Source organism: Chrysochloris asiatica, unplaced genomic scaffold, assembly GCF_000296735.1.
Source record: "Chrysochloris asiatica unplaced genomic scaffold, ChrAsi1.0 scaffold00003, whole genome shotgun sequence".
Classification (NCBI taxonomy): Eukaryota; Metazoa; Chordata; class Mammalia; order Afrosoricida; family Chrysochloridae; genus Chrysochloris; species Chrysochloris asiatica.
In genome coordinates, this window is record NW_006408521.1 from 52,067,147 (window position 1) to 52,081,821 (window position 14,675).

The following is a 14,675-nucleotide window of genomic DNA, read 5'->3' on the forward strand; positions in this document are numbered from 1 at the left end:
GATGAATGCAACACGATTCCTCTTCAATTTGTCATTCCCAGCATAGAAAGTAAGCCATGTAATTGTCTGATCCAGAATGGCCAATACCAGTTCATTTCAGTTTACTCATATGTTTGGTCCAGGACTGGGCAGTGTTTCATTCTATTGTGCATAGGCTCACTATGAGTCAGTACCAACTCAATGGCACCTAACAACAACAACAAATACCAAGGATTATCAATCTTTATGCATCCCATTTCATTTTTGATAACTTCCGATATTCCTCGAGTCATACTTCATATACTCCATGTTCCAGTTAGTAGTGGATGTTTACAGTTCTTTTCTCCGCATTTGGATTTGTACTTCATCAGCAAGTGAAGGTTTCAAAAGCTTTACTCCAATCGTGCCATTATGGTCAACTCTACTTTGAGAACGCAGCTCTTCCCTAGTCATATTTTAAGTGCCTTCCAACCAAGGGGTTCATCTTCCAGCACTGTATCTGACAATGTTTTGCTGTTACTCATAATGGTTTTATTTTCTGGTACTATATCTGACACCATATATTTATAGAAACATACGGAAAAAAGGCTGGCACATCGATGCTAACGAAAACATCCCCGGGGTGGGAACTGAGACAGTGCATGGGAAAGAAAAGGGTCATCGAGTCATTCCAAGGCCTTAGAGCTAGTGAGGCGGCACAACCACTAGGTCTCCTGACTGCCATCTCCACAGTGTACCTTCCAGAATGCCAGGTCACTGCTAGATCTGAACTAGAGATGCTTCTCTGCGTAAAAATGAAGACTTTATCAGAGCACACCTCAAATTTTAGAAATGATCGCTTACGATCACTTCAAGGCCAGTTCTATCCTAGCCCCCCTTCTCTGCTTTGCATCTCTAAAGTAAGCACACCTAACGGACTGTGAGCAAAATGTATCTAATGTATCAAGGTATTGGGGGAAAACACTCCTTAGTCTGACTACACATCTCAAGAACTCCAAAGTTCCCAGTCCCGCAAGGGGAGTTGGCAACCACTGGCCCTCCCTCTGCCTCTCTCCCAGTTATGTTCAGGCCTAGGGAGTGAAGAACGGAGTATGCAAAGAAGGCAAAATCCAGATTTCTCTGGAGTGGGGAAAAGGAGGATGGTGTGGCGTCCAGGTGAGCCTTAGCAAAGCTGTGCGACCGCCCATGGGAAATGATACCTGGGGCCGGCATCAAGTACTCTGATCCCGCTGGCTCTGACTGGAGGCAATGACGGGCTCGGAAATCTCAAAGGTCCTCACGATCTCCTGGTGGAGAACACAGAATGTTTAGGTACCAGGCGGGACACACGCAGGGATGCACGGGCCAGAAAAGATGTGGGGGCTGCGCGCCGAGCTTTACCTCCCAGTCCCGATAACTCAGCGAGATAATCCCCTGGTTCCGAATCTGGGTGTTGTGGTCAATGCTCTCATTTTCACTAATAGTAACAGGCTCTGTTGGAAAGACAAGTTTCAAAGGTTATCCCAGCAGAAGAGGTAATGAATCCAAACAAACAGATGAGCTAACAGGACCAAAATCTGTCCTGAGCAAATGCTTATAACTGGCAGTGATGATGGGGGTGGTGTGCCCTCGAGTCAATTCCAACTCATAGGGGTCCTAACAGCACACACAGACCGCCTGCCACATAGAGTGTCACTGCTGGAACCTTATGGAAGCAAACAACCACATCTTTCTCCATGGAGCTACTGACACTTTAGAACCACTGACCTTCTGGTTAGCAGCCAAGCATTTAACCAATGCGCCACCAGGTCTCATTTTAATTATATGTACTTATTAGGATTCTGTGGAGTACTGGTATGGGGCTGAAGGATAAGCACTGGACTGCTAAACTGCAAGGTCAGCAGTTCGAGCTAACAACCAGGCCTCAGAAACCCTAAACAGAGTCTCAATGAGTCAGAACCAACTTGACGGCACTTAACAACAGTTACATTAGGATTCTGTGTACTCTTACGCTATTAAACAAGGGGGTTCCAAAAAGTTTGTGGAAAAATGGAACTGAACGATAATGGAATTTTTCCAAAAACTTTTTGAAGCCCTTTTGTGGTGTTACTACAGAGCAAGTAACCCCAGCTGCTTCTGTCTATTTAATAAACAAACTAACCATAGAGCAATGTGTGCCAGTCATCTGAAAACCTCTGCACAGCTATGAGGAGTCCTGGACGGTATTCAACAGCAGTAACAACACAGCTATGGACAGAGCAGATAGCAGCCCTCGTGAGGCTAATACGAAGTTAACGCGCTAAGTAACAGGTGCAGTGGAAGGCCCTCCTTCTCTGTGGGAGGCCTCAAAGGGGCAGGCATGATGGTGAGCGTGGCCCGACTCAAGTAAGAACTCAGAAATCCCTAGACCCTCAGGGGAGGAGCTGGCATCAGGGGAAGAGCGGTTAGAAAGAAGAAAATGACAGACATGACCACACACTACAACTTCAAGAGAAGTCCTACCGCTCCTTGTCAGTACTAAACTACAGTAGATGTGAGGTCAGCGACACAGATCACCCCACCAGGGTTTTAAGCTATGATCATGTTTTCGGTATTTTCAGTGAGCTGCACAAGATACAATAGTAAAAGTTTGCTACCTACAATGAAAACCCATTTACATTCGCTCTGAGTACTGTACTCCGTTTAAAAAAAGTCATCTGTGAGACTAAATGGTCAGCATTTCCCCTAAAGCAAACGTGAGGTGGTCAGGGGAGCTAGATGAATGGAAACGGAACAACTAAAAAAGAAAATGTTGACATCCTATGGAAGAGATAATGGGTATCCCTGGAAAATACAAGGGTGCTTCATAATGTTCCTGGGAAAATTCCATCATCTTTCAAGTCCGGTTTTTCCACAAACTTTGTGAAACCCCTTCATATGTATGTTGTTGTTGTCGTTAGCTACTCTCAGGTCAGTTCCCACTCATAGAGATGCTATGCACAACAAAACGAAGTATGTAGAGAAATGATTAAATGGGAAACAAATCTGCTGTGTAGACCTCCACCAAAAACACAATAAAAAAATTTTTTTTAATTACATCTAGTAAAAATAAATCAATCTCGTAAGCTAAAGACATATGATTTCTCTAAAATTAATTGTTCTGAACATTATGACCACTTACCTATTATCGGCAGTCGATCTTGATCAAGTCTTATTCTCGCAAAGCCATCCTAAAACACAAACATGATTTGAGGTGAAGACCAAAACTGAGATTCAAAACTATTAGATGGGAAAAAATAACTCAATTAGGAAACTCTCATTTCAGACACTCAAACTGTACCCTCACAAAAATGTGGAGATGATAGGGACATGCTGGGCTTAACATCCTCTTTGACAACAAGGTATCTCTGGGGTTTATTAATCAGATCTTCTACCCAGACACACCTCTTAAATAAAACTAACCATCTGGCTTCTTTTACTGCCTCGGACATATCTGATTTGGGATACTGTACATTTTATTACACCTAATTCTCTCACTTGCCATTTATTAAAGAATGCCTTTGATATCATTTCTGGAAGAATACTTAGGTCAACACAAGAGCTTATCTAAGTTTAGTGAAAGTCCAAGTCATCTAACATGTCCAGGAATGTACCCTGTAAATGTCCAGTGCCTACTGCTGCGGCCATCTCATTGGGGCTCTTCATCTTTCTCACTTCCTTTTTACCAAGCATGATATCCTTCTCCAGGAAGCGGTCCCTCCTGATAACATGTCCAAAGTATGAGAGACAAAGTCTTATCATCCTGACTTCTAAGGAGCATTCTGGCTATAACTCTTCCAATACTGGTTTGTTTGTTCTTCTGGTAGTCCATGTATTTGTAAGAATCTCCAACATGAAAACTCCAATGCATCAGTTCTTCTAGGGTCTTCCTTATTGATTGTCCAACTTTCACATGCATACAAGACTACTGAAAATACCATGATTTCGGTCAGATGCACCTCAGTCCTCAGATATCTTTGCTCTTGAACACTCTAAAGAGGTCTTATGTAGATTTGCCTAATGCAACTGTTGTTTGATTTCTTGCCTGCTGCTTCCACGAGAGTTGACTGTGGATCCAAGATTACAGCCTAGAGAGCCCTGCGGGGCAGTTCTGCTGTTCCTTGGCATCACTGTGTATTGAAAACTGACTTGGTGTCACCCAACAATGACAACACAGAAGCCATAATGTTATCTAATATATGAAGGGGCTTCAAAACGTTTGTGGAAAAATTCCATTATCTTTAAGTTACATTTTCCACAAACTTTTTGGAGGCCCCCGCATATATCTCCATATTCAAACTTTGCCAATTCTTTAAATAGCTTCTACATGTAAAGGAGCTCTGGTAGCATAGTGGTTCCGAATCGGGCTGTGAACTGCGAGGTCAGAAGTTCGAAACTACCAGCTGTTCCGCGGGAGAAAGATGAGGCTTTCTACTCCCGTAAAGATTTACAGCTTTGGAAACCTTGTACAGGGTCGCTATGAATCGGAACCGACTCCATGGCACTTAACAACAACAGGTAGACATCTTTTCATCCAGTTTCTTCTGTCTGCGTGTCGGTATTTTGCAACGAATGGATCCAAAATACATACTGTTGTTGTTGTTGTTGTTGTGAAGTGCCATTGAATCAGTTCCGACCCACAGCAACCCTGTATAGAGTTTCTGAGGAGCTACTGGTGAGCTTGAACCACCGATTTTACGGCTCGAAGCGACTCTGCAGTCCAGCGCATTAATCTACAGTGTCACATCAGGACTCCAAAATACATATTAGTTAATACAAATACCTTTGCCAGTACCATGGATAGCTTTTATAATTTACCCTTTTAAATGTCTATAAAAGCAGTCTTAAAACTTACCCTTATAATGAAGGAAACATGAAAGATGTTTTCTACTGTGCGGGGAAAGGAATGTGGGTCAACCACAAAATCAAAGAAGGACATTGGTGTGTCCGCTACAGAAAAAAGAGAAAAAACTCCATCAAAGCAAGGAAGGGTGTTTCTACTCAGCAAACTGGCACAAAGGTGAAGCTCAATACTCCGTGTCAGCCCTAGAGAAGACATGGGTGTCCCTCCCCCGTCACAGGGTGCCCATCAACCCCTCTGGGGGGCAGTGTGGTGCTCAGTATTAAAACCCTTGTGCCCACTTACCTGCCTACCCCAGTTAAGCAGGAATTCCACGGAAATACCAGCACAAAGACATGCACTTCCCTTCAGCAACAGATAGAAGAGTAAAACTCTACAAAGCGTTCTACCAGCCTCTCAGGAAAGGATTCGTTACACACACGAAAGGACTTCAGAAAGTTCAAGGAAAAATTCCATTATCTTTTCATTCTATTACGGTACAGCCATACAGAGGGAATCACGGGGGAAGGTAAAGGGCAGCCCCCTGGGTGTTGAAAATGGTGTCGCACTCAGCTGCTGGCTGAAAAGTTGTCAGTTTGAATCCACCCAGAGGTGGATGAGCAGCAAGTTTTGGTATCTACTTCCCAACAGGCAGCCACTCAAAGGCCCATGGGGCACAGTGCCTCTCTAAACAGCACAGAATCCACTGAACTGCAACTGGGCGCTTTTTCAGTGGTGGTGGTAGTTTTTGGTGCACGTGAATTGATCTGAAAGCCACCCACCTACTTAGACATGTGTGTTTATATGATCTACAGAAACAGAAAACCATCTCATAAGACACACATATTTTTTAAGTGGCTGTCCCTGGGGAAGGTGGAATTAAGTACTTCTTAGTTTTCTCCCTCCTATGGAACACTTTGTTTTTAACCAAAGTCACCTTGAGAAACTACAAACGAAGTTACTTCACCTACGCTCTCACATGTGCTTGGTTTCTCCAGGAGGAGGCCACTAAATGCCTGTGTCACAAAGGAATCAAAGAGATTCAAATCTCAGACAGCTGCAAATGGCTTTTTCATAAAAACAATTTATGAAAGTGACCAAGGTCTAATTGTGATGAACACAATTTGCTCCGCTTCCAATTTGGTACCATACTTACGATCTTGTTGAAAATACGTTTGCAACAATCCCAAGATCCTTTCTACTTCTTTTTCTGTTGCTTCTTGATGGGATTCTTCCATTCTCTTTAACTGGAAAAGAAAGTTAGCATTAAGCCAACCGACGTACTTCTTTCTGTGACCGCCTTTTATTGTCTCTCCCACACCCAAGCCCCTCTGAATAGTTTTTGTTGGGGAGTACTAGCAGTTTCTATTCCTGCCTTAGAATGTACAGTTTATAATAATAAAAAAAGATGTCATTTCAGTTGTTGTTGTTGTTAAGTGCCATCGAGAACACGTTTATAATCATTGCTTAACAGAAGAGGAACATTATCACACCAACCATCTTCATAACTGAACATAAAACAACAAAATACAAAAAGGGTCGTTTAGAACAGTGGTTCTCAATCCCAGGTTGAGAACCCTCACCCCGCTCCATGAGACATTTGCCAATAGCTATATACACTTTTGATTGTCATAATGAAGGGAAAGATCTTACTGGGATCTAGTAGGGTAGAGACCAGGAAGGAGGCTAAACATAATGCAATGCATAAGACAGCACCTCACAAAAGTTATCCAGCCCCTTATGTCAAGAGTACCAAGGTTGGGAAACCCTGGTTTAGAACAACAAATCAAAATTACATAAGTATTCAATCCAAATAAACAAAGTATTCAACCCAATAAAAATGTTTACAGGTTTTAAATGAAATGATTTCAGTGACTTGCTCCCAACCCTACACCTCAAAGAAGGCCAAATTGAACGTATGTTACGTTCGGGGCGATTTTCACTTGAGGTGCTTTAAAAGCAACATTTAAAGAAACGAACCTGGGCAGGCATTGCCCTCTTCTGCTCTTCCGTCATTCGTTCTTTCCTTGGACGATCGACTCGTGGCTTTGGCGCAGGGAGCTCTCCTTGTATTGAACCCAACCTAATGAAAAAACTGCTCTCATGTCTTTGTTTTTGTTAAAACAAACTCATTTCACAAACTAAGGTCGAGTGGAATTCCAGTCAGGCATCAGACTAAGACTCTTGGTACCAAATTTCTCTGTGAGGACCCGTGGCAGGAAGTTAAGTGTAGCTCATTCCATTTGAATAGAGAGTAGTAGCCAATAGACAGTGGGCTACTTCTGACACTCTGACTCAAACAGTTCAAAGCTGAGGAAATTAGAATTACCACGTTACAGATATTGATATAATCTCTTAGGATACTTATCAGGTGGTCTCCTCGTCCTACTGGCAAGGATTTTTAAGACGACAGAGCAAAACCAGAAACACAATATCCCAGACCCAAAGTCACACAGCGAGGGAGGCGCCAAAGACAGGTGTGCATAAAGAGGCTAACAAAGAGCAGGGGGTCCTTCAAGTTCCATCCCCATCAAGGGTTTACGGACTTTTAAACACATCATGAAGGCCAAGCATCATCTTTAAATCTAAAATAAACAGTTTCAGGTTTCCAAAGGACCGGTCTGTCGGATTTTGAAAATATCTTACAGAAAGTGGAATGTATGGGCTTTATTGAAGCTGTTTTCGGCTGTTTTGCCTGGTATTTTCCAGGAATCATAGACTATCGATTCAAAATCAGAACTGTCTTCATCATGGGTGAGCTCTTCCGCTTCTAGTGGATTTATACCCATATGTGTAAGCTACAAAAACAAAGGGAAAGAAACAAAAAAGAAAAAAACCCAGTTAAGTCTCAAGCAATCATTCACTACAGCCAATCATCTATTACCATGAAAACTTTAAAAGGTCAAATATGCCTGTTGGCAATGTTCTAGCGTTGACTAAATTCCTCATTCTGAAGATCCTTTACTGGAGAGATTCTCATCTTTTTAGCAGAAAATAACTCTTAATGCACATAGGGAACGTGAGCTCTAGACCAGTGGCTCTCAACTGGGGTGATTTTGTCCCCATGTGGCATTTGTCTGAAGACATTTTTGGTTGAAACAATTGGGGTAGAGGCATTTAGTGAGTAGAGATTGGGGATGCTGTTCAGCACCCTACAATGCACAGGACAGTCCCCACAACAAAGTGTTACCAAGCCCCAACTAACCATAGTACTGAGGCTGAAACAGCCTGCTCCAGTTCCCTGGCACACTGAGGTTTAGGTATACCCTTAAAAAAGCAAGCCCACTAGAAGTTCTTAAATCACAAGTATAATTCATTTTTAAAATATTAATAAAGCTGTAATGTAATACAAAGTTAAAATCACATCCCAAGTCAAAAGCTCCAAGACAGAACTGGGAATTTTAGCTGGCTTTCAGATAGGAATTTTTAACTAATCTCCTAGAGCACTCTAGAGGTCTTGATTCAGCTTGTGTCTCAGGCTATCCTGAGACCTCAGCCATCTCCAAAGTACCTCTGAAGGAGGTATCTCTGATATCAACTATCTTACACTGAATTTACCTTGCTGAAGATTATACTCTGGGGCAATAGACTATAAAGTACTTGGAAGTTATAAAATTAAAATGGTAATATATGTAAACAATATCACAAAGATTTTAGAGAACTTAATGTGTACAGGGTCGCTATGGGCTAGAACCGACTCAACAGCGCTTAACAACACCAACCTTACCAAAGGCAATCACGCTTTATTAAGAAAAGATTCCATAAACTCCTGACTGGGTGGAATACTCCAATTCTCCTCTCCATTCTCCTCCCGCCCAGTCCTACCACCACAGTTGGTAGGAAGAACAGTTAAACTGATCTACTCAAATCTACTATCTCTATTGATCGTGTTTCTATACGGAAAGGTGTATTTGGTGATTCCAAAGCCTAATAACCCCAAGGGACAGAAGAGAGCTGCCTCATAGGGTATTCTTGGCTGTAATCTTTATGAGGGAGTCCTGGTCTGGCACTGCAGGATAATACACTGGACTGCAGAGTCAGTTTGAACCGCAAGGTCGGCAGTTCAAGGTCTCCAGGCGCTCCTTGGAAACCCTGTAAAGGGTCGCTAGGAGGCAGAACTGAGTTAACAGCACTTAACAACAACAGTCTTTATGGGAGCAGATCACTGGGTCTTTCTCCAATACATCTGCTAAGTAGCTTCAAAAAGCCAACCTTTAGGTTAGCAGCCAAACTCTTAACCTTTGTGCCACCAAGTCTCCTTATGCTGAGATTGTTGTTAGGTGTCATCGAGTTGGTACCAACTCATAGCGACCCAATGCACAGTAGAACGAAACACTGCCCCTTCCTGGGCCAACCTCACTATTGTTGCCACGCTTGAGTCCATCAGTGCTGCTACTTGGCCAATCCATCTTGTTGGGCGTCTTCCCCTTCTTCTCCGACCCTCCACCTTACCAAACATGATATCCTTCTCCAACAACTGGTCCCTCCTGACAATATGTCCAAAGTATGAGCGACGAAGTTTGGCCATCTTGGCCTCTAAGGAACACTCTGGTTGCACTTCTTCCAATACGGATCTATTCGTTCTTTTGGTAGCCCATGACACTTTCAATATTCTCCTCCAACACCATAACTCAAAAGCATCAATTCTTCTACGGTTGTCCTTATTTTAAACCCCTAAGTATAAAACCCCAAATTAATAACCCTGAGATTGGTGGTCGATGGTACTTATGTGCCGTGGAGTCGATTCCGACTCATAGCGACCCTGTACTAAGATTTCCGAGGCTGAACATCTTTACGGAAGCAGAAAGTCTCATCTTTCTCCCGTGGAACAGCTGGTAGTTTCGAACTGCTGATCCTGAGGTTCACAGCCTGATTCGGAACCACTACACTACCAGAGCTCGCTAATAAGTACTTAAGTAATGTCAATATCAAGCTAGAAATGAAATGTGCACACCACCGTGCATCTAATGTTACGGCAGAGGTGGACTCGGTGTAGAACCACCACCACCACTAGTAATAATTAGACAAGAGTATGATCAATTTCAGTGTGCTTTTTTGATAAAGCTATCAAACAAACAAACCCCACTATTGTTGAGTCCATCTGACTCACAGCAACCTTAAAGAATAGAGAAGAACGGCCCCACAGAGTTTCCTAAATCTCTATGAAAGCAGATTGCTACGTCTTTCTCCCACAGAACAGCTGGTGGGTTAGAACGGCTTGCTTAGCAGCCTAGTGCTATAACCATTAGGACTCAATATTCATCAGGAAAAGTTTCACATTTTCAGGAAACAAACTGTCAAGTTTGTTAAGAGGGGGAAAAAAAAAACCCTCAACCCCACAGCATCGCTGTACTTTCATTGGTTTAATTTAATAAGCTGTCTTAGGAGGAATCCAAGGAGACCAAAAAAATAGACAGAAAAGGCGAAAAGGAAGTGAAAATCATTAACACATAGAAACAAGTAAAGCAGATCGCTATATAAGATGAAGGCAACAGTTTTTATTAAGTTTCTATAGCTTTGGACTTACTAGAGCCTCGACGTATCTCAACATATCAAACGAGCTCAGATCAGAACGCAGCTGCTTTGCTTTCTCTTTCCCCAAATCTGAAGCCAAAACAAGAAACTGGGCATCTAGGACTGCTTCTCTTGCTCGAGACACTATCAAAAAAAGGAAAGAAGAAAAGATAGACATATTACAAAATACACATTATCGTATATATTTTCCCTACTTTCCCAACTATTAACTAGGCATTTCATACAGGACCAAAACTCATCTCAACATGCTAAATAAAGACAGATCTGTCTCCCTCTGAAAGCTGGCCCCCTGGCAAGTGTTAGAGCTAAAGAACTTTGGTTAAGCTTTATTATTAAGAGATGTGGGTTCAGATAACAGGAGTAGGAAATGAGAGAGACTTGGCTTTTAGGAAGGCTGGTCAGCTTTCATTCAAACTCAGATTTTATTACTAGTAGTAATAATAAGACACGCATATGATCAGTTTCAGTGTGCTTTCTTGATAAATCCATCAAACAAACAAAAAAACCCTTAAGTTGTCGAGTCAATTTGACTCATAGCAACCCTAAAGGGGTTGAATGACACTTCAGGTTAATGCGCTGGACTGCAAACTCAGTTTGAACCACAAGGTTGGCAGTTCAAGCTTATCAGCTGCTCCTCGGAAACTCTATACAGGGTCGCTGTGGGTCGGAACTGATTTGACGGCACTTAACAACAATATGTTACTTAAGACGCCTGGTTTGGCGCTGTAGGATCAGCATTGGACTGTGAACCACGAGGTTGGCACTTCAAACCTACCAACTGTTCCTTGGAAACCCTATACAAGGTTGCTATGAGTTGGAACGAATTCAACAGCAGTTAACCACACCATAAAGAGGCAGGATCAGGGTGGGTTTCATCTTGTTCACCTTACAAGGGGACAAGACTCAAGTTCCACTCTCTATCCATCCTTACTGAAGTACTCAAATCATGCCCTCACTCAAGTATCTTATAAAAGATCAAAGGACGCCCTCACATGTGTTTCGATTCTCACTTGGGTTTGACCTACAAGCCTGGGAGAAGATGACTGGCCCCGCAGTGACCAGGCTCTCCCAGGTGCGGGGCTTCAGTACATCTGTGGTCAGGCCATTTGCCAAGCTTGTGAGGCCACCTGTTCAAATACGTGGTAGTGATGGTCGCTATGCCACTGCCCTTGCCTCTGCTGCCTTTAAGCAGAATAAATTGGATCAAGTAGAAAAGGAGTTGTTGAAGGTAGCACAACTTCTGAGGAGCCCACAGTAGCTCTTGCTCTTCTGAATCCCTGCGTAAAATGTTCCATTAAAGCGAAAAAATATAAATGACATCACAGCAAAAGAGAGATTTTCTTCCCTCACATTCAACCGGATCAATTTACTTGCTGAAAATGGTCGCTTGAACAATACCCCGGGCATCATTTCTGCCTTTTCAATCATCATGAGTGTCCAGCGTGGAGAAGTTCCTTGCACAGTTACACTGCAACTTCCTTAGACAAGGCCACTATTTCTAAATTAAAAATGGTACTGCAAAGTTTCTACGTCAAGGCCAGCTGTTGAAGTTGGAGGACAATCATAAGTGGAATGATTGTCCACAATGGAGAGAAATATGTGGATATGTTTGCAAAGTCCAAGATTCATAAACAGAGCAAGGTTATGCGGGAGACTATGTGAGAATGGTGATTTTCTACCATGAGTGAAAATTTAAATTCCTAAACTTCGAGCATCAAGCAAATGCCCCCTGAACAACAACAACAACAACAAAAGATAAAAGGGGAGAGAGAAGTATGCAAACATAGGGTTCCTGGGCTGAGAACCTCCTAGACCCAAAGGAAGACTGATGCCAAAACACATGGAAATCCTCAAGAAACATCAGGCTAACAAGTGTAGAAAGGAAACACAGACCTTCCCCCCAGAGCCATCGTAGAAAGTCTGTCCCCTAGAACTGGCACCTCGAATTCAGACTTCTAGCCTCCTAAACTGAGGGGAAACCCATTCCTCTATTTAAGCCATGCACTTGTAGTATTTCTGTTACAGCAAGCAGCTCTAGGTATCAAAGACACTATCCAAAGAAATAGTTCCAAAATGGGTAAAGCACTATTACCCACTGGGAACTTTAATTCATTTTTGGATCTATGTCAATGACATGGCTCTTACACAAACCTAATCAAAATGGTCCTAGATCCTGTAACCAAAAGCTTCTCTATGTACAAAAATTAATGAATTACCTCCATTAAACAGAGTGTTGGCCTCTTCAAGGACCTCTGTCAACCTGTCACCAGCACTCAGTATGTCCTCCCGATTTTCTATGTAAAAAAAAAAAAACAAACAAAAAGGAACATTTTGGGAAATGTGCTATTCAGGTATTAATAAAATCATTGACCAAGTTGTCATCAGCAGCTATGACGTCAATCCGGGTACCCTGATCCCTAGGAAAGCACTTCATTTAACAGTTAAAACCAGAACGGCACGGGTTTAAGAACTCCGCCCTTAAACCGCAGGAACTTGAAAAGGAAACCTTACCCCCAAGGGCCCAACCTCTGCAGACTTTGGCAAGCATCTGAAACACCCGGTGTGTGGGCACGTCATCGACCCCCCTGGCGCACCTTCCTGACATTCAGACTCGGGTCCGGGGTAGAGTCGGAGAACTGACATTTCTGTCGGTTCTCAGGGGACGCGGGTTGCCATAAAAAAAACAGGTGACCTGTCCTGCGCCCCCTTGGCTAGCTGCCCGGTTCTGGCAAGCCACCGCCATTCTGCAAGCCGGGGACCTGCCGGCCTCCCCTCAAGGTCGTGAAGGGGACCCCAGGGACAAAATAAAGGTGGGCGCCCACTGTAAACACCCGAATGCCAGGGCTGTCAACAATTGCGAATCAGAGAATAAAGCCTGCAGCCTGGCGGCGCAGGCCGGGGCCTCCCGAGGGCGCACCGGGGCGACCCGGCCCGCGCCCCTTACGTTGGACTGAGGTGATGAGCGCCCGGTACTGGTGGCGAATCTGGCGGCACAGGCCGTGGTCGGTCTCCGCCTCCAGGCTGGCTGGGTCCACACCCTCGTCCTCCGAGTCCGACAGGTCCTCTGCGTCCAGGCTTGGGCGCGGCGGTGCCTCCCCGCGCCGGGCGCCAGGCGCCAGCGGCGATCGCGAGCGGGAGCTGGAGCGGGTGGAGTCGCTGTGCGCATCGCGGCCCCGGCCCCGGCCCCGGCCTTCCGACCGGCGGCGGCTGCTGTCGCCCGACATCGCGCCAATGCTCCGTGCAACTTCTGAACGGCGGAAGTTCGCGCCAGAAACTGAAACCCCAGGTCTGCGCGCGCGGGCTTCCCGCGGAACCTGCCCGGGCGGCGAGAGCGCACAGCGACGCCTCTGGTCGGAGGCCTAAGAGGAGCTCTGGCCTAGGCCTGCAGGCGCGCGAGCTTCCAGCGCCTCCGGGCTTCTGCGCCGGGCACAAACCGAGATTTCCCTACCCCTGACATTGGGGACAGCGAGATCTGCTGGGGGAGGGCAATGGGCCGAACTCCCTTTAGGCCGCTGACACTGGGGACAATCAGGTCTCTCTGGGGGCCGGGGAAGGTCTGAGTGCCCCTTAAGCGCCTGTTGCTCCCTTGACGTTAGAGACAGATCCGATTCCCACACCACTTACCCGACATCGTAAGGTCCTCGGGATCGTGGTTGTGACTCCCACACCCGCCTCACTCGGCCTTCATCTTCCCTAGCACTGTGGTTCCGCAGGCACAGGCGCAGCCGGGCAGCCCGTGGACCTTCAGCACGGCTTTGTCGAGCTTGGTCCCTGCAACTGAGTGAGAAGAACTCTGGATTTGAGATGGAACACCAAGGTCTTCCACTGACCATCTGCGAATCTGTGACCTTGGACTAGTGGCTTCGTTTCTCTGAGCTACTCTGATGAGCAGCTGGTAATCCCACTCTTGTTCAAAGCAGAACAAACGAAAGAACAAATTCGCATAGTTCCTCTCAGTTAATCTACCCCTTCTAAATATCTACTGCACAATGGCAGTTAATGTTAATAATCGATACTCAAACTAAAAGTTTTCAAAGTACCTTCTGGTTCAAGAAAGATGAGATTATACTCAGTAGTTTCAAAGATAAGTATAACATAAATTTCACGACATTTATTTTGGATTGTATTGCTAATGTTTCACAAAAATTCTCTTTCATGCTGAGAGCACATTTTATTTTCTCAAAGAGAAACATAACTTAGATTATTATTGTTGGTAAGTGCGGTGGAGTCGGTGCTGACTCATAGAGACCCTGTATAGGGTTTCCAAGGAGCAGGTGGTGAGTTTGAACCGTCAATCTTGATGTTCAAATGACTCTGCAGTCCA

At 44.4% G+C, this 14,675-nt stretch overlaps 1 protein-coding gene and 1 pseudogene across 1 annotated transcript; one reads left to right on the forward strand and one right to left on the reverse strand.

Annotated features, from left to right (window-relative positions):
* Window positions 1–1,190: 1,190 nt before the first annotated feature.
* NSMCE4A (non-SMC element 4 homolog A (S. cerevisiae)) lies at window positions 1,191–13,575 on the reverse strand. Its single transcript, XM_006831500.1, has 10 exons — window positions 13,296–13,575; window positions 12,568–12,645; window positions 10,344–10,474; window positions 7,463–7,614; window positions 6,797–6,899; window positions 5,973–6,063; window positions 4,832–4,926; window positions 3,119–3,167; window positions 1,360–1,451; window positions 1,191–1,265 (listed from the first exon to the last, which is right to left on the reverse strand). The coding sequence occupies exons 1-10, from the start codon at window positions 13,573–13,575 to the stop codon at window positions 1,191–1,193; spliced, it is 1,146 nt and encodes a 381-aa protein (XP_006831563.1).
* On the forward strand, window positions 11,391–12,013 carry LOC102825014 (annotated as a pseudogene).
* Window positions 13,576–14,675: the final 1,100 nt, after the last annotated feature.

Bases quoted from the DNA above. Each gene is read 5' to 3' on its own strand.
- NSMCE4A (XM_006831500.1), bottom strand. From the start codon at position 13,575: ATGTCGGGCGACAGCAGCCGCCGCCGGTCGGAAGGCCGGGGCCGGGGC. The intron at 12,646-13,295 runs GTAAGGGGCGCG...TTTTTTACATAG, and splicing joins GCTCATCACCTCAGTCCAAC to AAAATCGGGAGGACATACTG. The intron at 10,475-12,567 runs GTAATTCATTAA...TTTTTTTGATAG, and splicing joins CAACACTCTGTTTAATGGAG to TGTCTCGAGCAAGAGAAGCA.